The sequence below is a fragment of the Diadema antillarum genome, unplaced genomic scaffold (assembly GCF_040938485.1).
Source record: "Diadema antillarum isolate AM-2024a unplaced genomic scaffold, OU_Dant_1.0 seq00000316_RagTag, whole genome shotgun sequence".
Lineage (NCBI taxonomy): Eukaryota > Metazoa > Echinodermata > Echinoidea > Diadematoida > Diadematidae > Diadema > Diadema antillarum.
Window position 1 is genome coordinate 110,130 of NW_027271336.1, and position 26,783 is coordinate 136,912.

The 26,783-nt window shown below is 38.3% G+C and overlaps 1 protein-coding gene across 1 annotated transcript in view; it reads right to left on the bottom strand.

The window, feature by feature from the left end:
• Positions 1–26,231, bottom strand: part of LOC139730483 (vesicular glutamate transporter 1-like) — a 34,777-nt gene extending 8,546 nt beyond the window's left edge. Inside the window, exons 1-4 of the mRNA XM_071641324.1 lie at positions 26,103–26,231; positions 3,976–4,324; positions 1,434–1,552; positions 578–692 (exon numbers count right to left, since the gene is read on the bottom strand). Of these exons, the coding sequence (XP_071497425.1) occupies positions 578–692; positions 1,434–1,552; positions 3,976–4,324; positions 26,103–26,128 (609 nt within the window). The 5' untranslated portion in view covers positions 26,129–26,231. The remainder of the gene's footprint in view (positions 1–577; positions 693–1,433; positions 1,553–3,975; positions 4,325–26,102) is intronic.
• Between the last annotated feature and the right edge of the window lie 552 nt (positions 26,232–26,783).

The window sequence follows — 26,783 nt, forward strand, 5'->3', positions numbered from 1 at the left end:
TATATATATATATATTCTACAATTTTAGAAATAGTATAATGGTAATAGTAATAATAATAATGATAATGATAATAATGATAATAATAATAATAATAATAATAATAATAATAATAATAATGATAATAATAGAAATCATAATGGAGATATCATCTCCCCCTTGTTATTGACGACGTCACCATATTGTTCAGTTTTGTCTAAAACTTCATGTCTAAAACTTGATCAGGGTCATAAGATGACAAGGAGCATCTGTGTCGACTCTTTCTGTCTAATGTTCTATAAACATTCATATTTGATTAGGATATTCAGGATTTTTTCGCAAAATAGGATAAGCGCTAAATTCATAACATTTTAAAGTAAGTCCATTATCAGATAGAACAACAATAAATAAAACTTTTGCGGTGTACCCCACTAAAATATGAGAAATATTCTTGAATTATGACTAAAAATGTCCCATATATTATTTTGTTATCATTTCCGTTTTTTAAGCAAATTTAATCGCTTGAATCTCAACTTGACAATAATGGAGTTTTGCAATCAAACCATTTGTATCGATAGGATGATATGATTTTATACGAACCTCTACAAATCCTTGTAGCATTCTAATCGCAATGACCATCACCGGACTCACGTGACAGGCCAACGGAATAAAGAGATTTAGCGTGGACGAAATGAAGATAGCTGTTGCAAATATCCTGTGAAAGAAATAACATAATTACTCCACATAGCTAAGATAATATTGCTGTATTGATAGTGTTGCTGAATTATGCTCAGGCATCTGGAAAAATAGATAGTACCGTGACAATCGTACTCACTGGGGGACAACCATTTTAAAGGATATTTTCGGTTCAGCGACTATATTAAGCCTTCGCCGCCATGCGGCGTTATACGTGTTATCTCATTCATATTTATCAACTGGTTTAATTTGAATTTGCTATGTTTTTGTACAAAGGCTTCAGCTTACTCGCTGACTCTAAGACCACTGGAAGAGTAATGTCTCAAAGTGTTTCATTTTTCCAATGAAACGTTGTTAATGAGGAAAAGTAATCACATCCATGTTGGTCCGGGAGATACATCATATACATACGTTATATACTTTACGGGACAACGAACATTTCTGCCTTTAACCAGTCTTTTAATCTATGGCAACGTATCAGCAATACATTTCTGTTTCATTAGACCGCAATAAATTTAGACAAATTTCACGAGTGATCACATTTCACAAAAATTTGCGATGAAGGAAAAGAAATGGGCATTGCATGGCTAGAACAGGGTTACCAAGCGGATTATCTCAAATCAAATGATTTTCTAATTTGTCCCATTTGCCGACAGCAATGAGAAGCCGCATGAAGAAAACAAGAGAAGAAACAAGTTTATTCACATCGATCCATATTTCCTCCCTGCCGTAATCCCGTTAAATCAGGTATAAACTTTACCTGTTGGCGGGAAATCTTGCCGCCAGAAACCCCCCGGGAACTTGTGTCAGGATGTAGCCCCAGAAGAACGACCCGTGCATCATTCCAATCACCCGCACGCTCCAATCAAAGTCTGGTTCCTGTTGTAAAACAATTTGACACTAAACAATTAGAATTTAAATCATTACACTTTGCGAATTCGTGTCCATTCTTATGATAGTTGCTATTTTTTTTCCAAATATGTACTAAGTTAGCGTAGTCGATTACGTACGGTCTTGGTTAATAAATTCACCAGTAAAATCGATAAGATAAGATAATGTTACGTCTTTACCTATCTGAAAACTGCTGGACAGAGAATAGTACACACACGCACAAACACACACACACACACACACACACACACACACACACAAACATTCATTCATACAAACACACATACATACATACATACATACAAATGTCCTTCTTTACTGCATTGAGATCGAGAGTCAACCGACTGTATGATAAAAAGCGAAAATTTATGAAGAGAGTATAGACATAAAAGACCACATCCAGAAAATAGAACAAATAAGAAAATGATTCTATGCAGTGGATGTCATGTAAATTTCTTTCATGTAGGGAGATTCGACTTTCACAACAAAAACGCATATGAGGAGAGAAAAAAAAAAATCAGGGCGAATGTATTTTCACCCGCATCAAAATTGTGGTGTATTAGGCACGGATCATCGGTCATTACTCTCCCATGTTGTATATAATTCAACACTTGTTAAGAATTATAATATACGTGGAGATCTGCAAGACAAATCGTTGGGTTGCAATTGGTAAACATTTTCCGGATAAAATATCATACGGTCATGAATATTTTTTTGTGGCATAATGTAAGTAGGTTGTTTGTTTGTCATACCATGATTGTTTCTTTAATTCTTCAAACAAATTTTATACATGCCGAGTGGAAGAAATGTCTAATTACAGAACAGCATTATGCCCTTAAAACATACACTAAAGGACCAGAAAACAATCTAGGTGGGATAATGGTATCTAAGTTCACTTTTGTTACATGATTATACAGATCAGAAATGTACGCGTTTGGAACGAATTTAATCTATCGATCTGCACTTTATGGAAGCATTTTGGTCAAGAACTTTTAAAGGGATGGTATAGTCTTGTTTGAGATGGAGCTTCATGTTTCCAACTTTTTTTTTGTGAGATGAGAAACCCTTTATGAAAAGAGCGTACAATTCTGAAAGGACTTCAAAGATTATTTGATGAAAATTGGTTTTGAAATGTCTTAGATATCCAAAAACAAAGAGGTCCTTTTCATGACTTTGTTTTTGGATCGCTCATCTGTTCCAAAACCGATTTTCATCAAATAAACCTTGAATACCTCTCATAGTTACATGCTCTTTAATATTTTATAAGTCGTTTCTAATTATCTCGCAAAAAAAGAGTTAAAATCATAATCCCCACCTCAACCAAAAATGAACCATTGCTTTCAGCATGCAGAGGTGGATGTAAAGCTTGAAAGACGGTGAATAGTGCGTAGTGACGAAGAACTGTCCATGGACTTCCACATTCGCTTTACAATGTAATGAAACACTCCTTAAAAAATATCTGTTTAATTCTTAATTAAGAATGAACTATGGTTGTTATGGTTTGAGTTGTTTGGAAACATGTTACTGCATTTTTCGTTTATGCTTTCATATATGTTCTGAGATCAATTTCGTTAAGCATTTTGTTTGTTTTTGTATTAATTTGTTCTGATAAGTTAGTGTGGTTGATTATTGTATGGTTGTACTGTATTATGTACTGTTCATGCTGGTTATCAAACAGCGCCGTGAGCATCATTCTTCATGGACTTCAGCGCATTATATGAGGCCACAATTATCTATTATCATTATTATTATTATCATTATTACTACTATTAGTATTATTATTATTATTATTATTATTATTATTATTATTATTATTATTATTATCATTGATGTTTTTGTCATTATTATTATTTAAGTAGGGCCGACTAAATGCCTTGAATATCAATTACAATGAGATTAGTACAAGTTCGTGGAGACTCAGTTATGATCGGATTTCGGATCGGATTCATGACGGGGATTCTTTTTTTTTTCTTTTTCTTTTTTGTCAAAGCACAGCGTTAGGGAAATAGGACAAGTTAGATTATATGGTTGATTCAAGCTGTATACTACTGAATGCTCTGTGGTGTTTGCATTTAGTTATCATATTGTTAGAGATGATGATTATCGCAGCATCACACTTATACAGTGGAAGTGTGGAGAAGACTCTGGGATCAAATCCTCTCACTCTTTCTCTTTCTATCTCCCTTCTATCAATCAATCAATCAATCAATCAATCAATCAACCAATCAATCAATTAATCCACCAATCAAGTAATCAATCAATCAATATATCTATCTGTCTATCTATCTATCTATCTATCTATCTATCCATCTATCTATTTGTCTATCTATCTATCTATCTATCTATATTTGTCTGTCTGTCTGTCTATCTATCTATCTATCTATCTATCTATCTTCGTATCTGTTTCTTACGTGAATCTGCGCCTTCCCGCCTAAGTGCACGGTCTCATTGTTCACCATGTCGACGATGGCCACGCCCAGGTTGCACCGGATCCCGAAGGAGATGAGGAAGCCGATGCAGCTCATGATGGCCACGATGTACCGCTTCGGGATGGCGCAGCACGGGCAGCAGCCGCAGTTGGGCGGGCATCGCCGACTCGACCCGTAGCCGTAGGTGTTGTGGTGGAACTGGAAAGACGGCCGTGCATTCCCCTTCTCTCCGCCGTCCGAGTTCACCACGCCGCCATCCGACGTGAACTCGAAGGGACCGTTCGCCTCGTCTGCAATCAACGCTGTCTTGTCGTCTCTCTTTTGCGTAAGCCTGTGGGTAGGTTGAACGAAAAGAGAAAGAAGTAAAAGACACAATTTTGGCTAAAATGTATCGATTTAACATACATCCGGTCAATATAATTATAATGTATCATAGATTATATTTTTATCTTCAATAGAGAGGTTGAATGTAAAGAAAACAGATGAACGCCTTTTTCATACTTTTTTTTAAATATCTTAAATACACAATGTACTTAAGGACATCATCAATTAGAGAAATATAAAACATTTTAATTATAATGCTACCCTCGTATCACACGACATATATTTGAAGATAAAATTTTTGTAAAAAAAAAATCTTTGTTTCTTGAGCAGCTTTAATCTTAAAAAAATCTCAAAAAAAATCTCAAAATGTAAAGGTGGACGTTGTATATTTGTTTTGCATTTAAACTGTTCTTAACCAAGGAGACAGACATTTTAGGATCAGAAATGAAATATGTTATCTTTCCAGTCTTCGATAATCCAGTGGACTGCATTCATTTCTTTTTAGATGACCTGTCGTAACGAGCTACTCATGATTAACTGCTGCAGCTAATCAAAGTTAAGTGATTCATGAATGAGCAAAACAAATGAATAAAATTCTTCATAATTAAACGTTGACGTATTGTATTCATCCGTATTGTGTTAGTTTTGATAACCTTCCAATCACGGTAGCTCTCATTTCAGAATATCTTGCCCCTAAGAAGGTATACCTCAAATGCGCTTTGGAAAAAAAAAAAGATTGTGAAAGTGCACCCACACACTCAAAGATCAAAGAAATAAACAAATATAAGAAAATTTTCCCTTCTCTGCAATCTTAAATCGTTCAAAACTTGAGACTTTCAGTTTCAATTTCAGTAACGTTAAACGTGGAATATCTGAAAGTATTGTATAATCATCAAATTGAATATTACCTTATGTCACGATGTCTATAAAAATGCCACCAGGATTACTTCATGCATGGTGCACTTAACAAATTGTAATTATTGTACACCGAAAACTTGGACAGATAGTTACAGTAATCACAGACATTATCAAAAAGACCTGCTGTAATCGCTTTGAAATTCAACAGCGCCATCTGGGGTTCAATGATATACAAACTAAGGACAACTAACAGTTTATCATCCATTCGGGTTCGGAAAGGAAAGTTTTTTTATCATAGCGCTTCAAGGCTTGCATTCACCTGATACGCTTATTCGAGAGAGCGCTTCGTTACCTAAAGCAAATGAAAACAAGGGAAGGATAATAGAAAAGAGATCAAAAGATGCGATCAAGCAGGAGAAACTTTTTCGATATCTTTTTTTTTTTTAACTGTTACAAAAGCGATCGATCAAAACATGGTTTGCTGACAGACAGACAGACATGGGCACTACAGTATCGTCTTGTCTGCCTCTTGGTCCATTCAGTGTGTGTGTGTGTGTGTGTGTGTGTGTGTGTGCGAGCGCAGTTGTGCCCTTTTTCCACGGAATAGTCCCTTTTCAAGGAAGACTACAAAGTGCAGAAATTCCGAATGTACTTTTCTTTTTTCTTTTTTTTTTTTACTTACAGCATCTTCTTTGCCCCGCAACATTTTAATTACCAGATCATTAAGAGCATGTGAAAATATTCTTGATCATGCAAATCACTTATTCGACGTTTAAGGATGCATAACAGGATGTTTAAAATGTACGGTCAATCCACTATGGATCTCATATTAATGGGACATTAGGTTCGCTCCTGTAGCCTATAGAGGTGGGTAAAACCGGACTATAGCAACGCGTGCAACCGACTGAATAATTATGGACATACATGCATGACGTTGGGATCGCATGTCACGGAGAGACATTGTGATTTAAAAAGAAAAGAATAAAAAAAGAAGGGAGAAGCTTGCTTCGGTGCATAAATAATTCATAAACGATCCCGTCCTACATGTTGAGGGGAACATACCGACACTGAAGGTGGCAGTGCGCGGATGCCAGCCGACCGCAGCCGCCGGTCGTACCCGACGTTCATACCCTTATCTACATTTCCCATTTCTCCTAACGTGTCTGAAATGATCACAGCGTACATGCTTCGGCACCTCTGGGCAATAATCATGACTACGAGCGACCGGAAATGGATAGTCCCACGCAAATATCTATTACAAAAACCGATCTAACGCGCCTTTGTGATATCTAACAAAACATCGCTTCCTCGTTTGCTCGAGGGAGCGAAGCTAGACTTCGAACAAGACGATAATTTCTTCTTCGCTGCTTCAACCGATGATTATATTGTTGTCATAATTATTACGATTATCTTCATCATCATTATCATCTTCACCATTTGGCTAGTGTAACCGTTCTTTAATAGCATGGAAGTTTATATGCGATCGTGGATATCTGTTCGTTGCTGCCTTTTTATAATCACTAGCTGCGACGTAAGGTACTAACGCAACCTTGCCCTTTGAACGCCTTAGCACGTTCCGTGTCTGTGTGTGCATGTGAGTGTGTGTGTGTGTGTGTGTGTGTGTGTGTGTGTGTGTGTGTGTGTGTGTGCGTGTGTATGGGTGTATGTTCTTGTGTATATCTTGAATGAGGGCTGGAAAGAGATAAAGGTATAGAAGATCATATACAGAGAAATAACATAAGTACAGAAAAGATACAGGTTGTCTCAGAGAGAGAGAGAGAGAGAGAGAAAGGAAGAGACAGAAAGAACAAGAAAGAAGCAGTAAAGAGTGATTATACAAGAAACACGCGGCAAGAAAGGGAAGAAGAACTGGTGAAGGGGGCTGGGGGAGATTAAAAGTTTTGGGGGAAAAAAAAAAACCGGAGGTAGCTGAAGTTATGAAGATTCCGCTCACCAAAGTGTGACCTTTATGTCGTTAGATTAAGCAAAGCCTGCGCTGCAGCATATGGCAAATTTAAGCTTAATGACAACAACTCAAACACGTTCGTTTCGAGAAATAAGCCGCTAATTCTCTAATTGTCAGCAGTGTCTTTATAACACTCTTCGCAAACAAGTTCGCTGACTAGGAGTCACTCGCAGCAAGACCCCACGAAAATACGCAGCTTATAATAGCAACAGTGCAGTGTTACATCTTAAGGTCTACCAACATTAGGCGCACTAACCGCTTTGTCTGAATAAAGGGCACTGGGAAAGTAAAGCACACAATAAATATAATAATTTGAAATAATTTGGGGCGTCTTGAGGTTAGGCTAGATTAATCCTCGGCAAGGTACGTTGTATTGCCGGATTTCTCAATTTCGGAGATTTCCCAGCGGGAATGAAAATCGTGTTAAAACCACCCCTTCACTGGCAGAAAGCGGAGCGAAACGGTAGCTCTTGTCAAGATAGATGGGGAAAAAAAAACCGATTGAACAAAAAATGTTCTTGCATTTGTTCGCATTCTCATACAGATGTTCCGGTGTGCAAAATTGCAATGCTACCGGCAACGTCTTATTTGTAGGCTGACGATTATTCTTTTTTTTTACATCGTTTCCTTTTTCTCCAAAAAAAGACATGAAAATAAAATTCTCATAAGGCAAGCGCAAATACGTATTTCCTTTTTTTTTTCGTTAAAAAAGAGAATATTTAACTTTTGTTTTACTGTATGATGCTTGTATCTGCATATGGTAGTAAAACAAGATAAAACTCCTTGTATAACATTTTTTTTACTGTATGATGCTTGTATCTGCATATTGTAGTAAAACAAGATGAAACTCCTTGCATAACAATTCTAGTATTGGTCCTAATTAGCATCATTGTTATTACTATACTATTGTTATCATTATTATTTCTTGCATGGTATTGTTGTAAGTATCAACAGAAGTAGGAACAGGAGTAGTATTTGTGTTGATACAATTATCGCTGTTGTTACTATAATAATATCCATATTATATTGTAATATTAATACCATTGCAAATATTATGTATTGCTATCCATATTGTAACCAGAAAAATACAATCATCAATATACTATCACTGCAATGATTTTTCCTTTCACTAACTCTGAACTTGATAGTCAGAAGGGTCATTTGAGTTTATAATTCGAGTTATCTTGTAATACCCACTTTGACAGAACCTACGTTTTGATATCTTAAACGTTGCAGTATAAATGTGAAGATCAACATAATCATAGGACATAAAATATTATGTACATGGACATTCCCAGTCATTCTGATATAAGAGGAATGTCTAAATGACAAAGGAATCAACACAGCAGCACTACACTGCAAAAAGTCCGGTGTTAAATGTGACCCTGCACCTCAAAACAAACAAAAAGTCGCCAGACATGAATTTTTAGTTAAGACCATATGTGACCCTGCACCTCAAAACAAACAAAAAGTCGCCAGACATGAATTTTTAGTTAAGACCATATTCTGAAAGAGCAGACTGTAAGCTTTAGAATGATGTATAACTCAAATCAAATGGACTCTCCTAACCTATCGAAATATTGGAAAGAAAGCACAAACTCAGGAAAAGTGTGAACTGAGAAAAGAGGCTCTGAAGTACAGTGTCTATTCAAGCGCTTAATCTTTACCAAACCGTGCTGGCTGTGGGGTGAATGGGACAAAAAACAGGAAGTAAGCCACCAGAGTAACAACAATGAAGGGATTATCAAAGTAAATTGAAATTAAGCGTGCCTCATTAACACATTCTGTCCATAACTAATGTCAACTTTCAAAGTAGTAGCACTATCCTTTCAAAAGTTATTAGAGTTGAAAGTGAAGAGTGTGGACAAGGTTTTTCAGAAATGAAAAAGGGATTCTAAAGACACACCTAATCACACTATTCTACGAAAAATGTTCGAGATAAACTGCTAAAAAACACACTTTCCTGCCCGTTTTATGATACCAAATTTTAGCATAATGTAAAAGAAGACCCGCTCTTTCAGAAAATATGAAAAAGTCAAGTTTGGCTAGGTTGACCCATTTCACTTATTTTCAGTCCTCATGCGAAATCAGTGTGTGCGACTTTATGTTCGTTTTGAGGTGCACGGTCACATATTCTGAAAGAGCAGACTTTAAGCTTTAAAATGATGTATAACTGAAATCAAATGGACTCTCCTAACCTATCTAAATATGGAAAGAAAGCACAAACTCGGGAAAAGTGTGAACTGAGAAAAGAGGCTCTGAAGTACAGTGTCTATTCAAGCGCTTAATCTTTACCAAACCGTGCTGGCTGTGCGATGAATGGGACAAAAAACAGGAAGTAAACCACCAGAGTAACAACAATGAAGGGATTATCAGATTAAAATGAAATTAAGCAAGCCTCATTAACACATTCTGTCTATAATTAATGCCAACTTTCAAAGCAGTAGCACTATCCTTTCAAAAGTTATTAGAGTTGAAAGTGAAGAGTGTGGACAAGGTTTTTTAGAAATGAAAAAGGGATTCTAAAGACACACCTAATCACACTATTCTACCAAAAATGTTCAAGATAAACTGCTAAAAAAACACACTTTCCTGCCCGTTTTATGATACCAAATTTTAGCATAATGTAAAAGAAGACCCGCTTTTTCAGAAAATATGAAAAAGTCAAGTTCGGCTAGGTTGACCCATTTCACTTATTTTCAGTCCTCACGCAAAATCAGTGTGTGCGACTTAATGTTCGTTTTGAGGTGCACGGTCACAAATAGTGAACACCGAACTGGTGTTAAATTTTCGGTGCTCATTTATGGTGTTAAATTAACACCTCCGGGTGTCATTTCTAAATTTTAAACTGTTTTTTTAAGAGTTTCTTGGTAACTGCACTTCTTGATGATTTTTAGTTTAAACAAGACAATCAAGAATTTTATATTAAAATACTAGATTTTTGAAAAAATGTGAAAATAAATTTACACCAAAGTAACACCAGCTGGTGTGGTCTCTTATTGAAGCTGGACGGGTGTTAAACCACTGATATTAACACCAACAAATATCAAATCAACACCATGTGGTGTCATTTCTGAATTAACGCCAGTACAGTGTCAAAATAACACCAGGTACAGTGTCAAATTAACACCACGAAGTGTCAGGTGAACACTTTTCAACACCATCACAGTGCATTTTCAACACCTGTGGGTGTGGTCCTTTATTGAAGTTTGATCGGTGTTAGATTTAACACCCGTGGTGTTAAATCTAACACCGATGTTTCCACAGTGTAGTCCTGGGTTCATGCTCGTGTTGTTAGGATTACTGAGAATAGAAAAGAAAAGTAGGAAATTCCACAGGTATTACAGTAAATCTTCTCTTCACGGCGGTTGATCCAGAAGAGATCGAAGTGAGAATGAGGCTATCGCATAGTGGAGAACCACTCCAGAAAGAAAGAAATATACATGTATATATCGAGAAAAAGAGAAAAAAGAAAACTAGAACATGAGGAGGCGTAAACTCGAATCCCTCTGGGCGAATTTGAATTACTCTTTGCTTGATCTCGATCTGGAAATATGAAATGTCGTTGATGTCGCAGAACACGCACACAAAAAAACACCACTACAAACAAGCAAAACTAACCTAAGAAAACACAAAAACTGATGATAGATGGAGCACTCATGATTTTCAGACGTTAGGTGGCAGTGCCAATATCATATTTTCTCATTATTCTTATTTATACTTCGTGGTCGTGGCGATGAAAACTAATATGAAAGGACAACTGTGACATACTTCTCTGCCTTCATTCCCCACTTCACACCCGGTTGACGCAAACGTGCGACCGATTCTTAGGCAATAATCTGTCACCGAAAAAAAACTTTGTACGTTTTTTTCTCGTATAAAAGGAACATTCATCACTATGGATGTCAAAATCTCACATATTGTGTCATTTCGATTTCTCACTTCCCTATATTGCAATAAAAGGACGGCATACACGTGTTGACCACGTTAACAACCCTATACTGGAAAGAATACAGTGTGTTCACAGTGTGGTCACATAGTCGACTGTGTGAAAACGCTCGAATTTAACAGTGTGGAGATGATTTCACACTGTGGTTTGGTTTTCACAGAGTGTTCACATGTTAATGTTCTATGTCACACTGAGAATTGATGATTCACAATGTGTTCACCTGATAGAACGCTAGAATTTAACAGTGTGAAGATATTTCACACTGTGTTCACAATGTGTTCACACTGTGTTTCTCACACTGTGGGACACCGTGTTCTTTCCAGCAGGAAAAACAGTTATCTCTTCCCATCGATATGTTTTACTGTGTTTTTGTTCTATTTTATATGGGGAGTTTATGTATTTCTTTTTTTTTCATTGTTTTATCATTCACTTTGCGTAGATTAAGGTTGGATTGAATAATGTGTATAATTATCTGCACTGTGTGTCTGTGTGCACAGTAGATCCTACATGCATGCCCGTACTCCTATATCAACATACTCTATTATGTGTGTTTGTGTGTGTGTGTGTGTGTGTGTGAATCACACGAGTAAGAAATTAGAAATGTAAGGCACTCGATTTCAAAGTCAGCGAGATACATCGTAAACACCCTTAGTTTCACATGATGTAAGTCTGTATTGATATTATACATGATCCATATTTGTTCATGTATCTTTAGTTTGTTAGTGGCAAAAAAACCCAAAAAACAAACAAACACAAAACACCAGTAATTACATAATTTCTGCAAAAGATGTATGGTTGTGATAGTGATAGTACAAAACACCATAACATTTATCCCCTTCCGTACAAGATCTTAAGAGCTCTGTTAACTTTGAGCAGATTCTATCAATTTTCAATTCGCAGTAAGTTAAGCCGCTGGGCTGTGTGACAGTGAGTCATTACAGCTTAAACGTCGTCCCGGTGAAAATCGGGGATTAATCATCTGCACCGCGGCTCCCTTAGGAGAAGTCTCCTATGCCACCCCTTCCCTTTTCGCTCGGTGCAATCGACATCCGTATTCCATGATCCAAAACATAAATAGATGGGCGGTAAAGGTTGTTATTACCAGGAGAAATGGATTGGAACCGCGCGCCGAGTCGGTAGTTTTTGTTATTTCGTACATCTCATCCGGATGGGGTCCCCCCCCCCCCCCCCCAGATGGGTGCATCCTTGATGCTCTGCGCTCGCGACCAATGACGCTGAAAATGCTCTGCGATGGAACATGTAAATAATAGATGAGGGCTTGGAAGGGTTGGTTGAAGGGTATAGAACAGAACACAAAGTGGGACGATTCTGAGACAATGGATGCTGATTCGGAGGAGGCTGAGGGGATGCAAGGGTAGAAGTACTTGAATATGGTTACTTCCCCAGAATCTCTGCTATTACTTCTTGTGAAAGTAAACTGTTGCAATAGCAACTTTGTTTGGATGTGATTAAGCAGAATCGCACGTTGACGCTCAAATTTAAGTCATGCACCACTGAAGGTTTGCCGATGACTTCTATTTCTCATGAATCATAGAAAACGGGTATGGGGGCACTTTACCAGGGCTGAAGGTTGCGAAGATGAAGTAGAGATACGTGTATACATCTTTTCATCTCATTGACAGACATTCAGTTGTGTATACTTCATTTTGTGTATGTGATAGGATGGTTATATACGTTTGATATTATTTCACGCATAATTGTGAAGTATTCCTTACGCTTGTGCTGTATAAGTGTTTCACAAGTCTTATACCTTACAAGCATATAAATGATTCCACAAGGTATACGCATCATCCATTTTACGACCGTCTGTACTTTGGGCTTTGCTGCTAGTGCGTAGTCGGTATCTAACCATCGTGCAGCTACAGTCGATGCACGGGATACGCGTCAAATACCTACATACATGGAGAAACGAACCAACAGCAACAACAGCAACAAAAAACAGACACTTTTCTGTGCAAACAGAAAAAGGTACATACGTCAACAACTTGGTCTTCGAACTGGCTTAGCTGAAAAGACACGGAACAAAGCCGTTATCACCCACGAGATCAGTCAAAATGATATTCAGATATGCCACTCAAAAGTAAATGCACTTTTTTTCTGTCTTTCTTTTTGTTCACGTCAGAAACCCGCGTCTCCGGGGAACAAGATCAATATTTGCAGTGCGCCTTCACTTTTCTATTTTTTTTAATGGTTAGTTTCTTCTCTCGTTTCTATGTCCTCCCCTTACCAACTCTTTCCTTCCCATGTGCTCCTTCTGTGTTGTTCTTAGCCAAGAGTCAATCGGAGAAGGGGAGCTGAAGAGTCATTCTGCTCTCGAGTTCACCTCGGCTAAGTTGTTTGATTACTGGTATCAGCAAATAATAATCCCTCTCGTGCCCGTGATAGCACAAGAGGGGGAGGAGACCCGAAACTTGAATGTTTTCGGTTTCGGAAGGAAGAAAGAGAGGAAAGGGGAGCATTGGGGAGAGAAGAGAGAGATAGATAGGGGTGTGGATTGAGATGCGGGACTTTAGCCGTGGAATAAGGATAACTGATATTTGCAGACGGGAAACAAACAAAAAGAAGAAACAGTGGGTATTGTTCAATATCTTCAGCATCAGAAGCATAATTATGACTCCTAAGACTGAGATGAGGGACCAATCCAACATTGAATTGAAAATCTCAATCTGATACATTTAGAAACCAACTTATTTTCTCACTGTAATTTTGGATGTGTGTCCCTAACCACATTCTTTATAGAAAGATTTCCAATCTATGGAAGTTAGAGAATAATCCTGCTATAACTTTTATTATTTGAAATCAGTGTATTTACGTGTGTATCATTAGCCGTTGCTGTCATAATTGTGGGTGCTGTTGTTTCATTTGACTCTTGACCAAACTGTTGACCGTTATATATCATATTTGATCGCTTGTTTTATTGTATATCATTTTCTGATTATTGCGATATGATTGATGTATGGGGGCATTCTAAAAGAATATGAGAGAGGCAACTCTTTTTTGATCTACCTCCACTTCTACTAGTCGTCCTACTGATGTGACCATTGACACAAGTCACCATCACCATTACTATTCCAATGCACTTACCGCGATTATTACAATGTTTCATCTTATCAACCCGCCAAACTGCAACGTGCTCAAAATTCTGGAGCTGCCCATCTCCTTAGGGGAACATCTCGCTTTTCGAATATTACTTCAGCTTTCAAAAGTCCTCACTATAGCTACCAGTGGTTAAAGAATAGCATTTTAAATTTTACTCCATGCACGGAAAGCAGCGCATTCTATGGCTTGCGAAATCTCTTTTCAGAATACTAAACAATAGCATACAGTCCGAAGAACTATCTCAACTTCTTGTTTTTACCTCAAAAAGACAAGCAGAATATGTCACACTCCTGTAGTTTATATGCGCATATTGTCTCACTATGTAAGAAGTTAAATGTGCAAGAAAGAAATAAACTTTTTCGATACAGTAGAAACATCCACTCGCACCGTACATGACACTCAAATGATTAGTACCTACATAATCCAAAACCCTACACAGCAAATGTAGGCATCGTGAACCACTGGACCACGCCTTATCATGCTTTGCCCAACCCCTGACATCATGAACATTAATACTGTATTTTTCTCTCAAAGCTAGCAAAAACAAGCACATCCTAACGCAATACACTCAGTAGGATACATCTGCATAATTAACACAGTCATTTCTATATGCTGGTCTCAATCCTGTGGCATTATGGTATTGATATTGATTAATAATGAAATTATTGTACGGCGAAAGAACAAACATCTAATGCCCACATGCTACATGCTCATAGCACAACCTTGAATCTATCTCCCACCGCATAATAATTATACAATTGTAAAAATCTACATTTTGTGAGAGGCAAAAAAAAAAAAAATGAGCTGAATTCCCCAAGAGACCGTCAGCCAAGTCAAGCCATGCTTATGCTGACGGTCTCCTGCTTCCTAAATTACTGTTGAATCAAAATGTACTGCATGCCCTCTGTGATTTATACACCCATCAATGTTTTGTGATAATTGTACTGTGTAGAATCATTCAGAGATTATTTTTGTTTTCCTTTGCTTATTTGTAATTTGATTGTGTTTAATTCAACTCTTTCCAAAAATTTATGATATAGTTCCAATTTGTTTTGACTTGAGAAGCAGAATAAAATGCAAACAGACAACCAAACATACAACCTCATCTGATGTATTACAGGCTCTTTGACCGCAGGATCCGATCGGCGGAATCCGTACAACCATTTTAAGAGAATCTCAAGCCATACACGTTCACATTCTGAACAAATTGCTTAAAGACTAAAATCGATTCGTTATTTTTGATTCAGAAAAAGGCCCTGCGGATTACAAATCGTGCACATTTTTTGGATCACACTAATGAATTGTTTGTTTTAAGCAAATTGTTCAAAAATTTCTGATTTGTATTGTATCATGTTGGAATTGTTTTATGTATAAGTTGAATATCAAATATATTAAGTTTATTTTCCTCAATGTTTGTGAAAAACAGTGATATCCATACTTACCCTACAAGACACAGTGATGCCTATCATTATCCCCCGTTCGTACAGTTTTAGCCCGTAAGACAATTACTTCGACCAGCCCTTCTTTCTGGAATGAGTTACATTCTGTTCGGTTGCAATCAAGTTCTTAAGTTCCTTGAAGCAAAATCTTAAAGCCAATTTTCTAAAATCCTACGTTTAATTATTTTACCGTGATCACTTGAAAAATTTCTGCATGCTCAAAATGATGCCTCGCTCGGATGACTCCATTTGTTTGACCAATCTGCTATACTTTTCTTACCATTGATACCTTAAGTTTAATCATGAACATCATACAATCCTTGTACATTCCGTAAACTTTATAATATTCTCGACATGTTGTATTTTTGCATGTTACGTCATTTTTGTCATTGATATACTGTACTAAAAGCCTGTATCATATTTCTGGAACCTAAAACCTTCAAGCTTTTTAGTGGGTTCCTCATACACTTCAATTATATGTCCTTATATACATTGTGCAATTTCGTTTCAAACAGACTGTTGTGTTAAAAACTTTTTTTTAAATCAAAGGGAATATAAAACTTGTATTAAATGTGGATTTATGGGACATGAATACAAACAAATACTGGACAAATTAACAAGATACATGCCACATTAGTATTCATACATATCTGCAAAAATATCTACATTCTATACGGCAAAGGCAAAGAATACCCACACAAAAAATAGAGAGAAAATGGGGAAAAAACAGCAACAGTGAAGAATAGCAACAATGGAAGTTATTTATCGAATCATTACTGAATACGTCACGCCGACGCATTCGTATCATGCTGCCTGTGACGTTGGGGGAGTCCTATATAATCCTCTTGGAAAGAATAAAAGAGTGTTCGGTTATGCGATTGTGGGCGTTGTTTGACTAGGATGTACTTGATCGTAGCGGGGGAAAAAAAATCCATCTCGGTCTGTTCTTCTTGTTGACTGACAAACAAGTGAAGAGACGAGACGAATAAGAAAAGGAGAAATATGCGGATAGCGAAGACACACATGCTGGTTAGGCGAAAACAGCGGAGCTGAGATTAAAATCGATTCTCGTGGTCATCGTGAAGAGACAAGGCGGGACGAAGAGAAAAGGGGATAGAAAAGAGAGAAAGAGATTAAAATGCATGCGAGACAGTATGTGTGTGGGGTCTGTGCGTGTGTGTGTATGTGTGTGTGTGTGTGTGTTTGCGTGTGTGCGTTTTGTATGAAAAAGTAAGAGAGAGGGGAGGGGGTGGGGTGGAGAAAGGTAGAGGGGGAGAACTCGAGTGTTTGATCTCGCGATGAAATTGAAATGGGGGATGTAGTTCCTCTTTCGGATTGTTTTTTTTTTTTGTTCGAGGCTCAACGCCCAATGAAAGCTACACTCATGCGCTGAAATTACAATTTAATTCGCTTAAAAGCCAAACTAATCCATACGATTGTATGTAATGCATGTAAAGCCGCCTCGAGCAAGGCATATCTATTTACTTTCGGATCTTGATGACGTGGATATAAACGGAGACAAACATTGTCGGTTCTTTTTTTTTTATTATCATTTGCAAACTGTTTCCAGTGCGACAACAATATGCCATATCAGTAAGATTTGCAAACTGCTAAGGTTTGTTCGTTGCGAATATCATACAATATTTTGTGAGGGATGAGGTGCTTGAAGATTTTTCCCTTATTTACATCATGTTCTATATTGCAGTTTTCATATTCATTTCCAACAATCTTGTTTCAGAGTGCATACAGCCTCGTTTTAAGATCTTTCCGAACATCAACTCAGTTCGCCATAGGTGCAGCGACGATTTATCAAGGGCGCAGAAGTTTGGATGACAGCGACAAGTATGTACCATTAACACGTGAAGTGAAAGGGCATTTCATGACGTTTCACATTTCGACCTATTCCACTTCAGTTCCTAGTCAGTTCTCAACTAGACTTCTGAAACCACGGACTTTACAAAACATGGAATGATCTTCTAGAAGAGCATTTAAGGAGCAGCCAAACAGAAAGTGAACGGTAATTGACATGTCAGTGCTGCATGGAAGTCTTTAGTTGATTTGGTTGAAATGAATACTAGTTCGCCTGTACATTCCAATATGTACCAGGTTCATGCATGACTATTTACAACAGAGTTTTCGTGAAGAACTATTCTGTTTTTAAATACCTCGGTTACAAGTCAATTTACAGAGATTGTCTTCAATGACCTTGGATCTGAACATGCTCAGATTGTAAATTCGAAATTCAATTTCAATTTCAATTCATTTTCATATTTCTTGATGAAAAAATACATCAAATATAACAAAATTAAATAAAATACATGGTATCCAGCTAGGAGACATACATAGTATATTGCAAATATAAAAACATATAGTGGTCGATCTATGAAAGTTGGAATCTGAGAATTAATGCTAAAGAAATATGTAGGAACCTACAGCAAGCAAGCTTATTTATCCCAGTATAGGTCCCAGTAAATGGCCTATAACAGATGGTCTATATGGTCGCAATGTTACACATCACCTTTTCAAAATAATTGCAAAAACAAGAACAAGCATTTCCACTTCAAGTTCGACAATCCTTTGCCGTCCGTTACTCTATATTGAGCTAATTAGGTTCGAATATTTCCCTTATATCTACAATAAGTCCTCAAGGAATTCAAATGTGACCTTCAACTGAAATCTTCTATGCACGTGTTCCTCCAGCACAGAGGGTCGAATCTCTGGTTCGCGTATCCGGGCAATTACCCCCAGAGGGCAATTATTCCCCCCCCCCCCCCCCCCCGCGGCTAAATACTGGTTAGTGGTAAGGTTAGAGTTAAGATTAGGGTCAGGATGAGGTTTAGGGCTAGGAGTTTGGGTTAGGGTTAGGATTACGTTCAGGATTAGGATTAGGATTAGGATTAGGGCCAGGGGAAGGGTCGGGGTAATTGCCCAGGGGGTAATTCCCCTAGACCCCTGGTTCGACACACTTCCAACTCGTCTGAAAATCCGCCACATTACGTGTGCAGGTTAGCAAACTCAACTAACTGCACTTTTTCATTTTTGCTTTTATGAAAAAGGAATACCTGTAAAGAAGCCTAAGTCTAACTGTGACCAACAGTGACCAACACAACTAGTTTAAGCTTCTCCCCCCCCCCCCTCTCTATCTCTCTCTCTCTCTCTTAAAATAATATGCATCATGACCATGTTATCATGTCCAAACATTCATTCCAGCTCTAACAACGAAAACATTTTTTGTTTTCAGCATTTGGTTCTTGTTCAAACAAGATGATGCTAGATAATCATCTCAAATTTCTCGCTAAGGGTAGCCGCGCAGTCCTGGAACTGGAGAACAGACAACGCCCCCTATTGACCAATGCAGTCCATTGATCATGGAGAGCAAGTAAAATACACACTCCTGTGACTATTACCAATGTAACATCGTAGAGGCTAATACGACCGTGAACAGCAATGGGTTAATGTGTACCATGCCAACTAATGCGGGCATTGTACGTATCCACGCTCATATTCTACAAGGTTTCTGGCAAATGGCAAAAAAAAAAAATAATAATAATATTCAGAAATGAGATGGAGTCAGGTTTGGAATGTTGTGTTTTTCCGAGTATTACTCCGTCATTTTATTGACGCACAATTTTACACAGACGTGCATACTTCACGGAAGTGTAAAGAAGGTACAAGTGTGATAACAACCACGCTATATACCTCCCTTCTTAATCAACATCGTGTTTAACGGATAGGAGCTATCGAACAGATTCTTTGACTTTTTGGAAAAGTGATCCCAGCAGAACATCCATAACAGCAACGACAAACACTCAATCAAACCAACAAGCGAAAATGTTAAGCGACCATCCTAACACCCACAGAACCGACCAATCAACCAAGTGAAGGGGATGACATTTTCTTCATGTCCAATTCTTTTGAAAATCCAGGTCACAGATATTCGACAATGTTCAACTTTCATACGCCGTACTCTGCATGTTTGAGAAGTGCAGAGCCGTGCATGAACTCGCCGTGTCATGCGTCTGTATACATTGTTTCGCCCCAAAGAGCAGGAGAAGAAAACGCGAAAACTCGCAGTAGGAACGTGACATTCACGGATAATCTAATTTAAGTCAAATCACAAATATCACAGTCGTATCAAAGTGCCCCTTTTCTCTTCCCTTCTTTACATTCGCAGCGATCGTCGTGCTGTGGCTCAGATGAGATGGGTGTCGAAATGCGTGCGCTCGAGCGCGCCGAAGACGAATTCGGCCATAATTAAATTGTGATCCGACCTGGACAAATAGAAAAAAAAAAGGATGAGGGCTAGAAAGAAAAAAAAGAAAGAAAGAAAGAAAGGGAGGGTGGGAAGGAGAATAAAGGCGTGTTTGGAGAAGAGAAAGTAATATCTTAAGTCCTCTTTTTGGTCACGTGTCCTAGAAAGTTGATCCCCTCGACGCATCGCTCGAAATATTGGCACAATGCAGACACTTGGTGCAGAGTCCAGGCGCTTCCCTCTCCCTCCCGCGTGGCGGACACAAGATCGTTCGTACGCACCTTTTTGTGATGATGGAGTTTAAGTTTGATCAGATAATATCTTCTCAAAGGGTTACGTCCACCAATTAAAATTCAAGTGTACGAAATCATCATCCTTCTTCCTGCCCGTCCCTTGCCTCGTCTGGAGGTACCATCAAGTGAATTGCACTTCAATCAAGTAATGCAGTTAGTGTGTCTCCCGAAACGTGTAAGAAAAAGAAAGAAAGAAAAAGAAATCACGAAATGTTCGCTAGAACCCTACAGGCTCCCGATTACAGTCTCATATGGCTTGCAGATTAGTAGGGATTGCAAAATAAGGATTAAAAAACATGCGCAGCAGTCGTTATAATCAAGTACTTCAAACGGCCGCATAATTAAAGAAAATGCAGACGTCGATAGCACGTCAAGCAGAACAAGCAAAACAAGCAAAAAAAAGTTTCCAATTGGTGTGGTTCACAGAGAATAGAAAAACAGCAACAACAACAACAACAACAAATCGAAGCGATATAACTTTAATAAACTGAGCCAAACATGCCATAAAAAAGTAATCTAAAGTTATCAAGAAACGGCTAGTCCTGTTTCTACTGTACGATCATGCAAAATATTCCGACCGGGACATGCATGGCCATCATGCGATCCATGAAAGTGGGATTCTGCACTATACTTTCTCTCATGTCTGTGTGTTTTTCAATGTGACAAAAAACAGGTTTTGTTTTCTCTCAACAAGTGTTAAAACAACATCGTCACCCTCGCAGCCAGACAGACATCATGTAAATTATACATCCCGTCGCATCGCGAGGTGTTTCTTCTCAAACCGGTAATATGGTAATATCGGTAATATGTTGCCTTTTTGTCTGAAACAAATCCTTGCAATTTCCAGGTAATGCTCGACAAGATACGAACCTTTTTGTGCGGTTTTGTCTACTTTCCTGTCATAAGCATCTGAATTCAATAAAACACACAAACATTTTCTGGGTTATGACGCAAAATGGTGTTCCGAATGGAATTTGAAAACACAGTGAAAATGAGATCAAAACATAAAAAGAGAAAGGGAAAGAGAGAGAGAGGACAGAGGTAGGGAGGATGAGAGCAGTCAACGACGGATGTATTATTCCACTTAGACCCGTGTGATAGTACAATTTTGTCATGATATATCAATCCTTCGCACTGCGAAACGAAAATATGGTACTGTGAGTACACACGTCATGTTTAACGGAACTGGACAATGACACCACGCGGCCATAATGGGCATTAGGCATACACCCCTAAGGATATGCTTCTTCTGCAGTGCATTAGCGTCACAATTCCAGAGACAGTCCTATGCAGAAAGTGCCAGAATTGTTATCAACGATGATGATAGGGTGGTTGGCCTACTGACAAAATTAACTCCATCAAGCCCCCCAAAGCCAAACTATCCATGGTTTGGTGCTGTTTCTTTGTGTCGTCATTTTTACTCTCTATTGTTAGTTTAGCATGAGGTAGTGTGAAACATCCTCTTTCATCTGAGTGCTTATCAGGCATTTCCATGATGAAGCAGCTTGTGAACATGCAGTGAGAGCTCTCATCACCTCAAGAATAGATTATGCAAACTCCAAGCCATGCTCAATATCGAGCAGCAAAGTTGCTTTTTCTGGCCAAGAAGCGTGACCATGCTCTCCTCTCTTCCGACAATTACAGTGGCTCCCTGTCCGAAAGCGAATCACATAACAAAATCCGATCATTCATCTGCAAATGTCTTCAGAATCATACTCCAACTTACCTTAAGAAACTAATCCCTCGCTCTCATAAGTTTCAAAGGCAAGGAGTGTCACAGTGGTCTGCCAAAGACCCACTCGGTTATCTTTACCCAGGACTCTCTTACTCGGATAGAAGACAAATCCACGGCTGCTGCCCCACGGCTATGGAGTCAGCACCCCCTGAGTATCCGCGAACCATCATCTCTGACAGTTTGTCATTTGTAATTCTCCCTTACCCCCTGAATATATGTTTGATTTCATTTTGTGAAGACCTGTGATATAATATTCACTCGTCGTTCGAGCGTACCAACCCTGTATTGCAGTGTATTGTGTTGCAATGTGTTGTATTATTGATTGTATTGTATCCTAATTTGTTCATAAACACTTACTGTATAATCATAATCTCCTCAGTACTACTTTAAACGTATTTTCTTTCCAATACATCTTATCCGTGTTACCAGACCGAGTTAGCACAGCAGTGTCGCTATATCCCACTGAGCTGAGGATCAAGAAATTCACAGTATCGGATTCTCTTTAAAGGATTAATCACTTATGCAAATTACCTCTTTCACGTAGTACTGAGTGTATATCTAAGTGGGTATAACAATGGCGAGACTGGTCATTCTTGATATCTTGTAAAGATCTATTCATGCTATCCTAACACTTTTTGATACCTTCAATTCTTCTAGAGTGTTTTCACGTTACATGCTACAGTCTTTTATAGGTATATATTTTTTTTCATACATAAGGTATACTCTTCTTAATAGAATCTTAAAATGTTATCCGCATCCCTTAGTAATCCGTAATGTCAGATTTATACATCCCGTATTATCGAGGTTGTATTACTCCTTGTTTTATTACTTGTTGTGGCTTCAGTCGTAAATTAGCAAGGAAAATTTACTAATGTTCTGTCATTGTTAAAAAAATTGTTTTTATTTTTAATTCTGTGCTATATCAAACAATGCCAGTGTCACGCATACATAAAGTCGAACAAAGGCATCAGGAAAAATGTAATAACATCAAAGAGACTGTCCTGCTGAAAATTTTCACGCTTACCCTATAATGCAGGATATCAGCCTATTCTTTTGAGAGAGAGAGAGAGAGAGAGAGAGAGAGAGAGAGAGAGAGAGAGAGATTTGCGATTTATCGTTACTTAAAAGAAAATGATACTAATGTTGATGAATGGAGTAATGAGATGTAACGTCGCGTCAAATTCATTCACGCTTTTGTCATGAACAGGGCCCAACTGTACAAACCGTTTTCTTTTCTTTCTTTCTTGTTGTCCATCTACATGTCATATTCTCCATAGGTCATATTCGTACATTGTCCCTTTTGGTCATTACTGTCACGCAAGTGAGATTGTAGATGTGTTGCGTGATACTTTTGAAGTACATCGCAAAGCGCAAATTTCCATATATAGGAAAAAGATAATGCCCGAATGAATGGGAATTGGGTTACCGTTTACCAGCTGTAATCTGCCAATAGGTACGATTGATGAGCAAACTAACAGAGAGAGATAGATGGAGAGGGGAAGAGAGAAAAAAGAGTAAATGTAGAAATAAACAAAGAAAAGATATCCATTAAAAAAGGGAGAGGAAGAGAGAGCAAGATAAGATTAGAAACAATAAATGTTACCTGGCTAAACCGCCAAAATGATTTTGAAACTTCTTTTAATATGTGACAGTAGTCTACGATGATGAAACATAAGGCAGTTCGACTTTAACAGTAATTCTTTAGAGATCAATTAGGAAAACTTTTTAATTGTTTCAGTTTCATGTCTTTTTCTCCACAAGTCGTCCTCCTCCTTGCTTTTGTCTACTTCTTCGTTGCTTACTTTTTTTTTTCTTCCGTTTTCTCTTCATTTTTTTGTACTCTTTTCCTTCTGGTTTCTCCTTAGCCACATTATTCTGTTCTGGGCTTAGGATGTTGCCCCTCCTTTCATTCTTATTGTTCATATGTTGTCAACCAATGTGCCTGGGGCCATCACTTGCCTATCAGTACCAGTCCTTTCGTCTCATGCCCACCCCTTTGTTTCTACCCCGCCCTTCCCGTATATTGACACCCAGCCTGCCCTTTTTGTTCTCACTTTCTGTGTCCCTCGCCCCTCCTTTAGATGGTAAATGTTGTATTGTAGCATGTTTGTGGTACATATGCGTCCTTTCTATGTTTGTCATTTTACCTCTCACGAAGATTCTGCAAGGATTGAAGCCTCAGTCATGTTTTGATTAAATAATTTCCCTTCTTCTTTCTCTCGTCTTAATCTTTTCTCTCTTTTTTTTTTTTTGGAGGGGGGGGGGGGTGGCAGGTTTTAATTTGGTGTTTGCCTTCTTTTTTCTTTCATCTTAATTTATCTATGATAAAGATGCAACGTTTGATTTTTAAGGGGGGAGGGAAAGTAAAAACACAAGAAGATGGCGAAACTTGAATATCGATCAACAGATGTCAGCGAATGCTGGACGTCGAATGTCGATCTTCACGTTGTCTCATCGAGAGATATATTTGTCCTTTTATCTTGTCATCTGCACTTCTCAGCGGAAATCGTGGGCTGTATTGAAAGTGACAAGGGAGCTAGGCGGAATGCACACTCCCCGCATCTCCGGGCAAGCGAGTCTGGGCCGATGAGTGCAAACACATTCGTTACGAAGATACTGGGATATACAAATATATATACAAGTACATGTATCTAAACATTACTCATATTGGTTGACAGTGGATGGTGAGATGACCAAAAGGAATCAAGAAAGAGAAAACAAGAATAAAATCAGAAAGTAAGTTTACCCTTGTGGGTGATATCCTAGATATATTGCCACCTGCTGAAGGCAAGAGATATTATTCCTTTTTTTGACTGTGATTGTACAAAACAGAAGATGTGAATTTCAATCTAGGTCGAAAGTACAGACACATCAGTCAAGTCATGTATCCTGTCTAGACATGATGTAGGTATACGTATCTTGTGTCAAAATGGGAACCCGCGAAATCGCTCAACACACGCTGCAAGAGGATTTGCTTTTTTAACTTGAAAATCGTCACTCATCAAAGTTAGATCAATTTAAAGCGTTTACATTTATTATGCCAAATCAAACGAGTAGGAAAGCGTGTTTTGAGAAAAAAGAGGGGCGGGGGGGGGGGGGGGTTAATGTCTTCGCTCGCTTCAAATAAACTGAATCATTCTTAACTGCTCAAGGAAAAAAAGTGAGGAAATATAAAAAGCCATGGCAACAAGTGTGACGGGATCATCAGACTTGTCCAAAACTTGGAAAACTCATTATCAGTATATCAGAGACGGCCCTGTCGAATTTTAACTCGCATGCTTACTGTTTTTTTTTTTTGTGTGTGTGTTTTTTTTTTTTTTTTTGGGGGGGGGGGGGGGGTTTCCTTGCACAGCCATATATGCTTCGTATAGTTGAAAGATAAAGGTAACCAAATCGAGACAGGAAAATACCTTTAAAACCTTCAAGAATGCTGCCCATAATTAAGCTTGTGCTTCCAAACCATTGAAAATAGCTAATAAACCGCTTTTGTTGTTCTTTCTCTAGTGACAATATTATGTAAGACACCTAAGTACGTGAGATTAAGTGTCACTTAATGATCAATTTGACCTCACAGTTCCCACTGCGAAAATGAATTGCAAATTTGTCCTCCAGTTATATCCCAGTGTGTAGTCTACTTTTTTTTTCTTGATTTCCTTTTCATGTAAATTGCAAAAAGATTTCCTCGATCACATTTGAGACCATGCTGTGACTGACGATTGAACAATTTTTTTGAAGTCAGTGAATAAAAGTACAATACTTTATGAGATATTCTTTTATGATACACGTCTTGGGTGTTCAGTTGATCTTATCATGTGGCGCCCAATGACTTCATTTTACAATATGGCGCCCTTTGGCCCGTCATGCTCCTGACTGCGGCCGGAATGGCAGGGCTAAAAAATGATCTCGCCGTAATGATAGTGATGATAACATCGAAATGAAAACGGTAACCGGATTCCAAGTCTATCACGTCTAAAGGTGTTCTTTCTGAACGCTTGTCATTATTGCCCGCAGAGAACTGGGTCATCAAAAAATTTCCACATAATATAGGATATAAACCAAATCCCTCTTGGTGCTGTAATGGGAATTCCGACCTTCACAAAACACGGCAAATATATCTATGTGTCGTTATTTCCTGAATACGGAATATGACAACGAACATTTCATTATTCTCACCTCGCCGGCTCCCCTCGCTCTTCCATTAATACTGAATGAACTTGATGTGTTCAGTTTCCAGTTACCCACGTCGACACTTCCACAGAGCTCATCCCGCCCGATGCTGTCGGCGAAGTCATCAGGCAACTACGGAAGGTGTCAACAGCACTTGCTCCATTGATTGAGGGATGATTCATGAAGGGGGAACAGACGACTGGAAACAACATGAAGTTCTGAAGCCTGGTAGCAGCTTTGCATCACACTGCCATGTTCGCCGGCACAATGACATTTACTGTATATGGCTCACAATCTTGGGCAGATATTTGCGTTTTTGAGCGCGCGACAGCTCTCATATACCACCGCAGCTCTGCACTACAGTCTTGAAAATGCACTGGCGCAAATTTGTAGATGTTACCTGTAAAATTGATTTGTTTTCGGCATCAGTGTAAGAGATTCTCTTCGGCTGCAACTGATGGACTGGGGAGTCGCGTTGTACTTTTTGGATGTTGCCCTCATCAGTCTGATTTGTAATGGCATCATGTGTGACCTAAGAGTGCAACACATCAATACAAATTTACACAACACCATAAGGGGGTTTATCGCAATGTAACACATTTTTGCGGATAATGTGGTGATCAATTCTAAAGACGCCCCCAACGAGGAAATCTCATTCCAAAAACCTACTTACTGAATACTTAAACA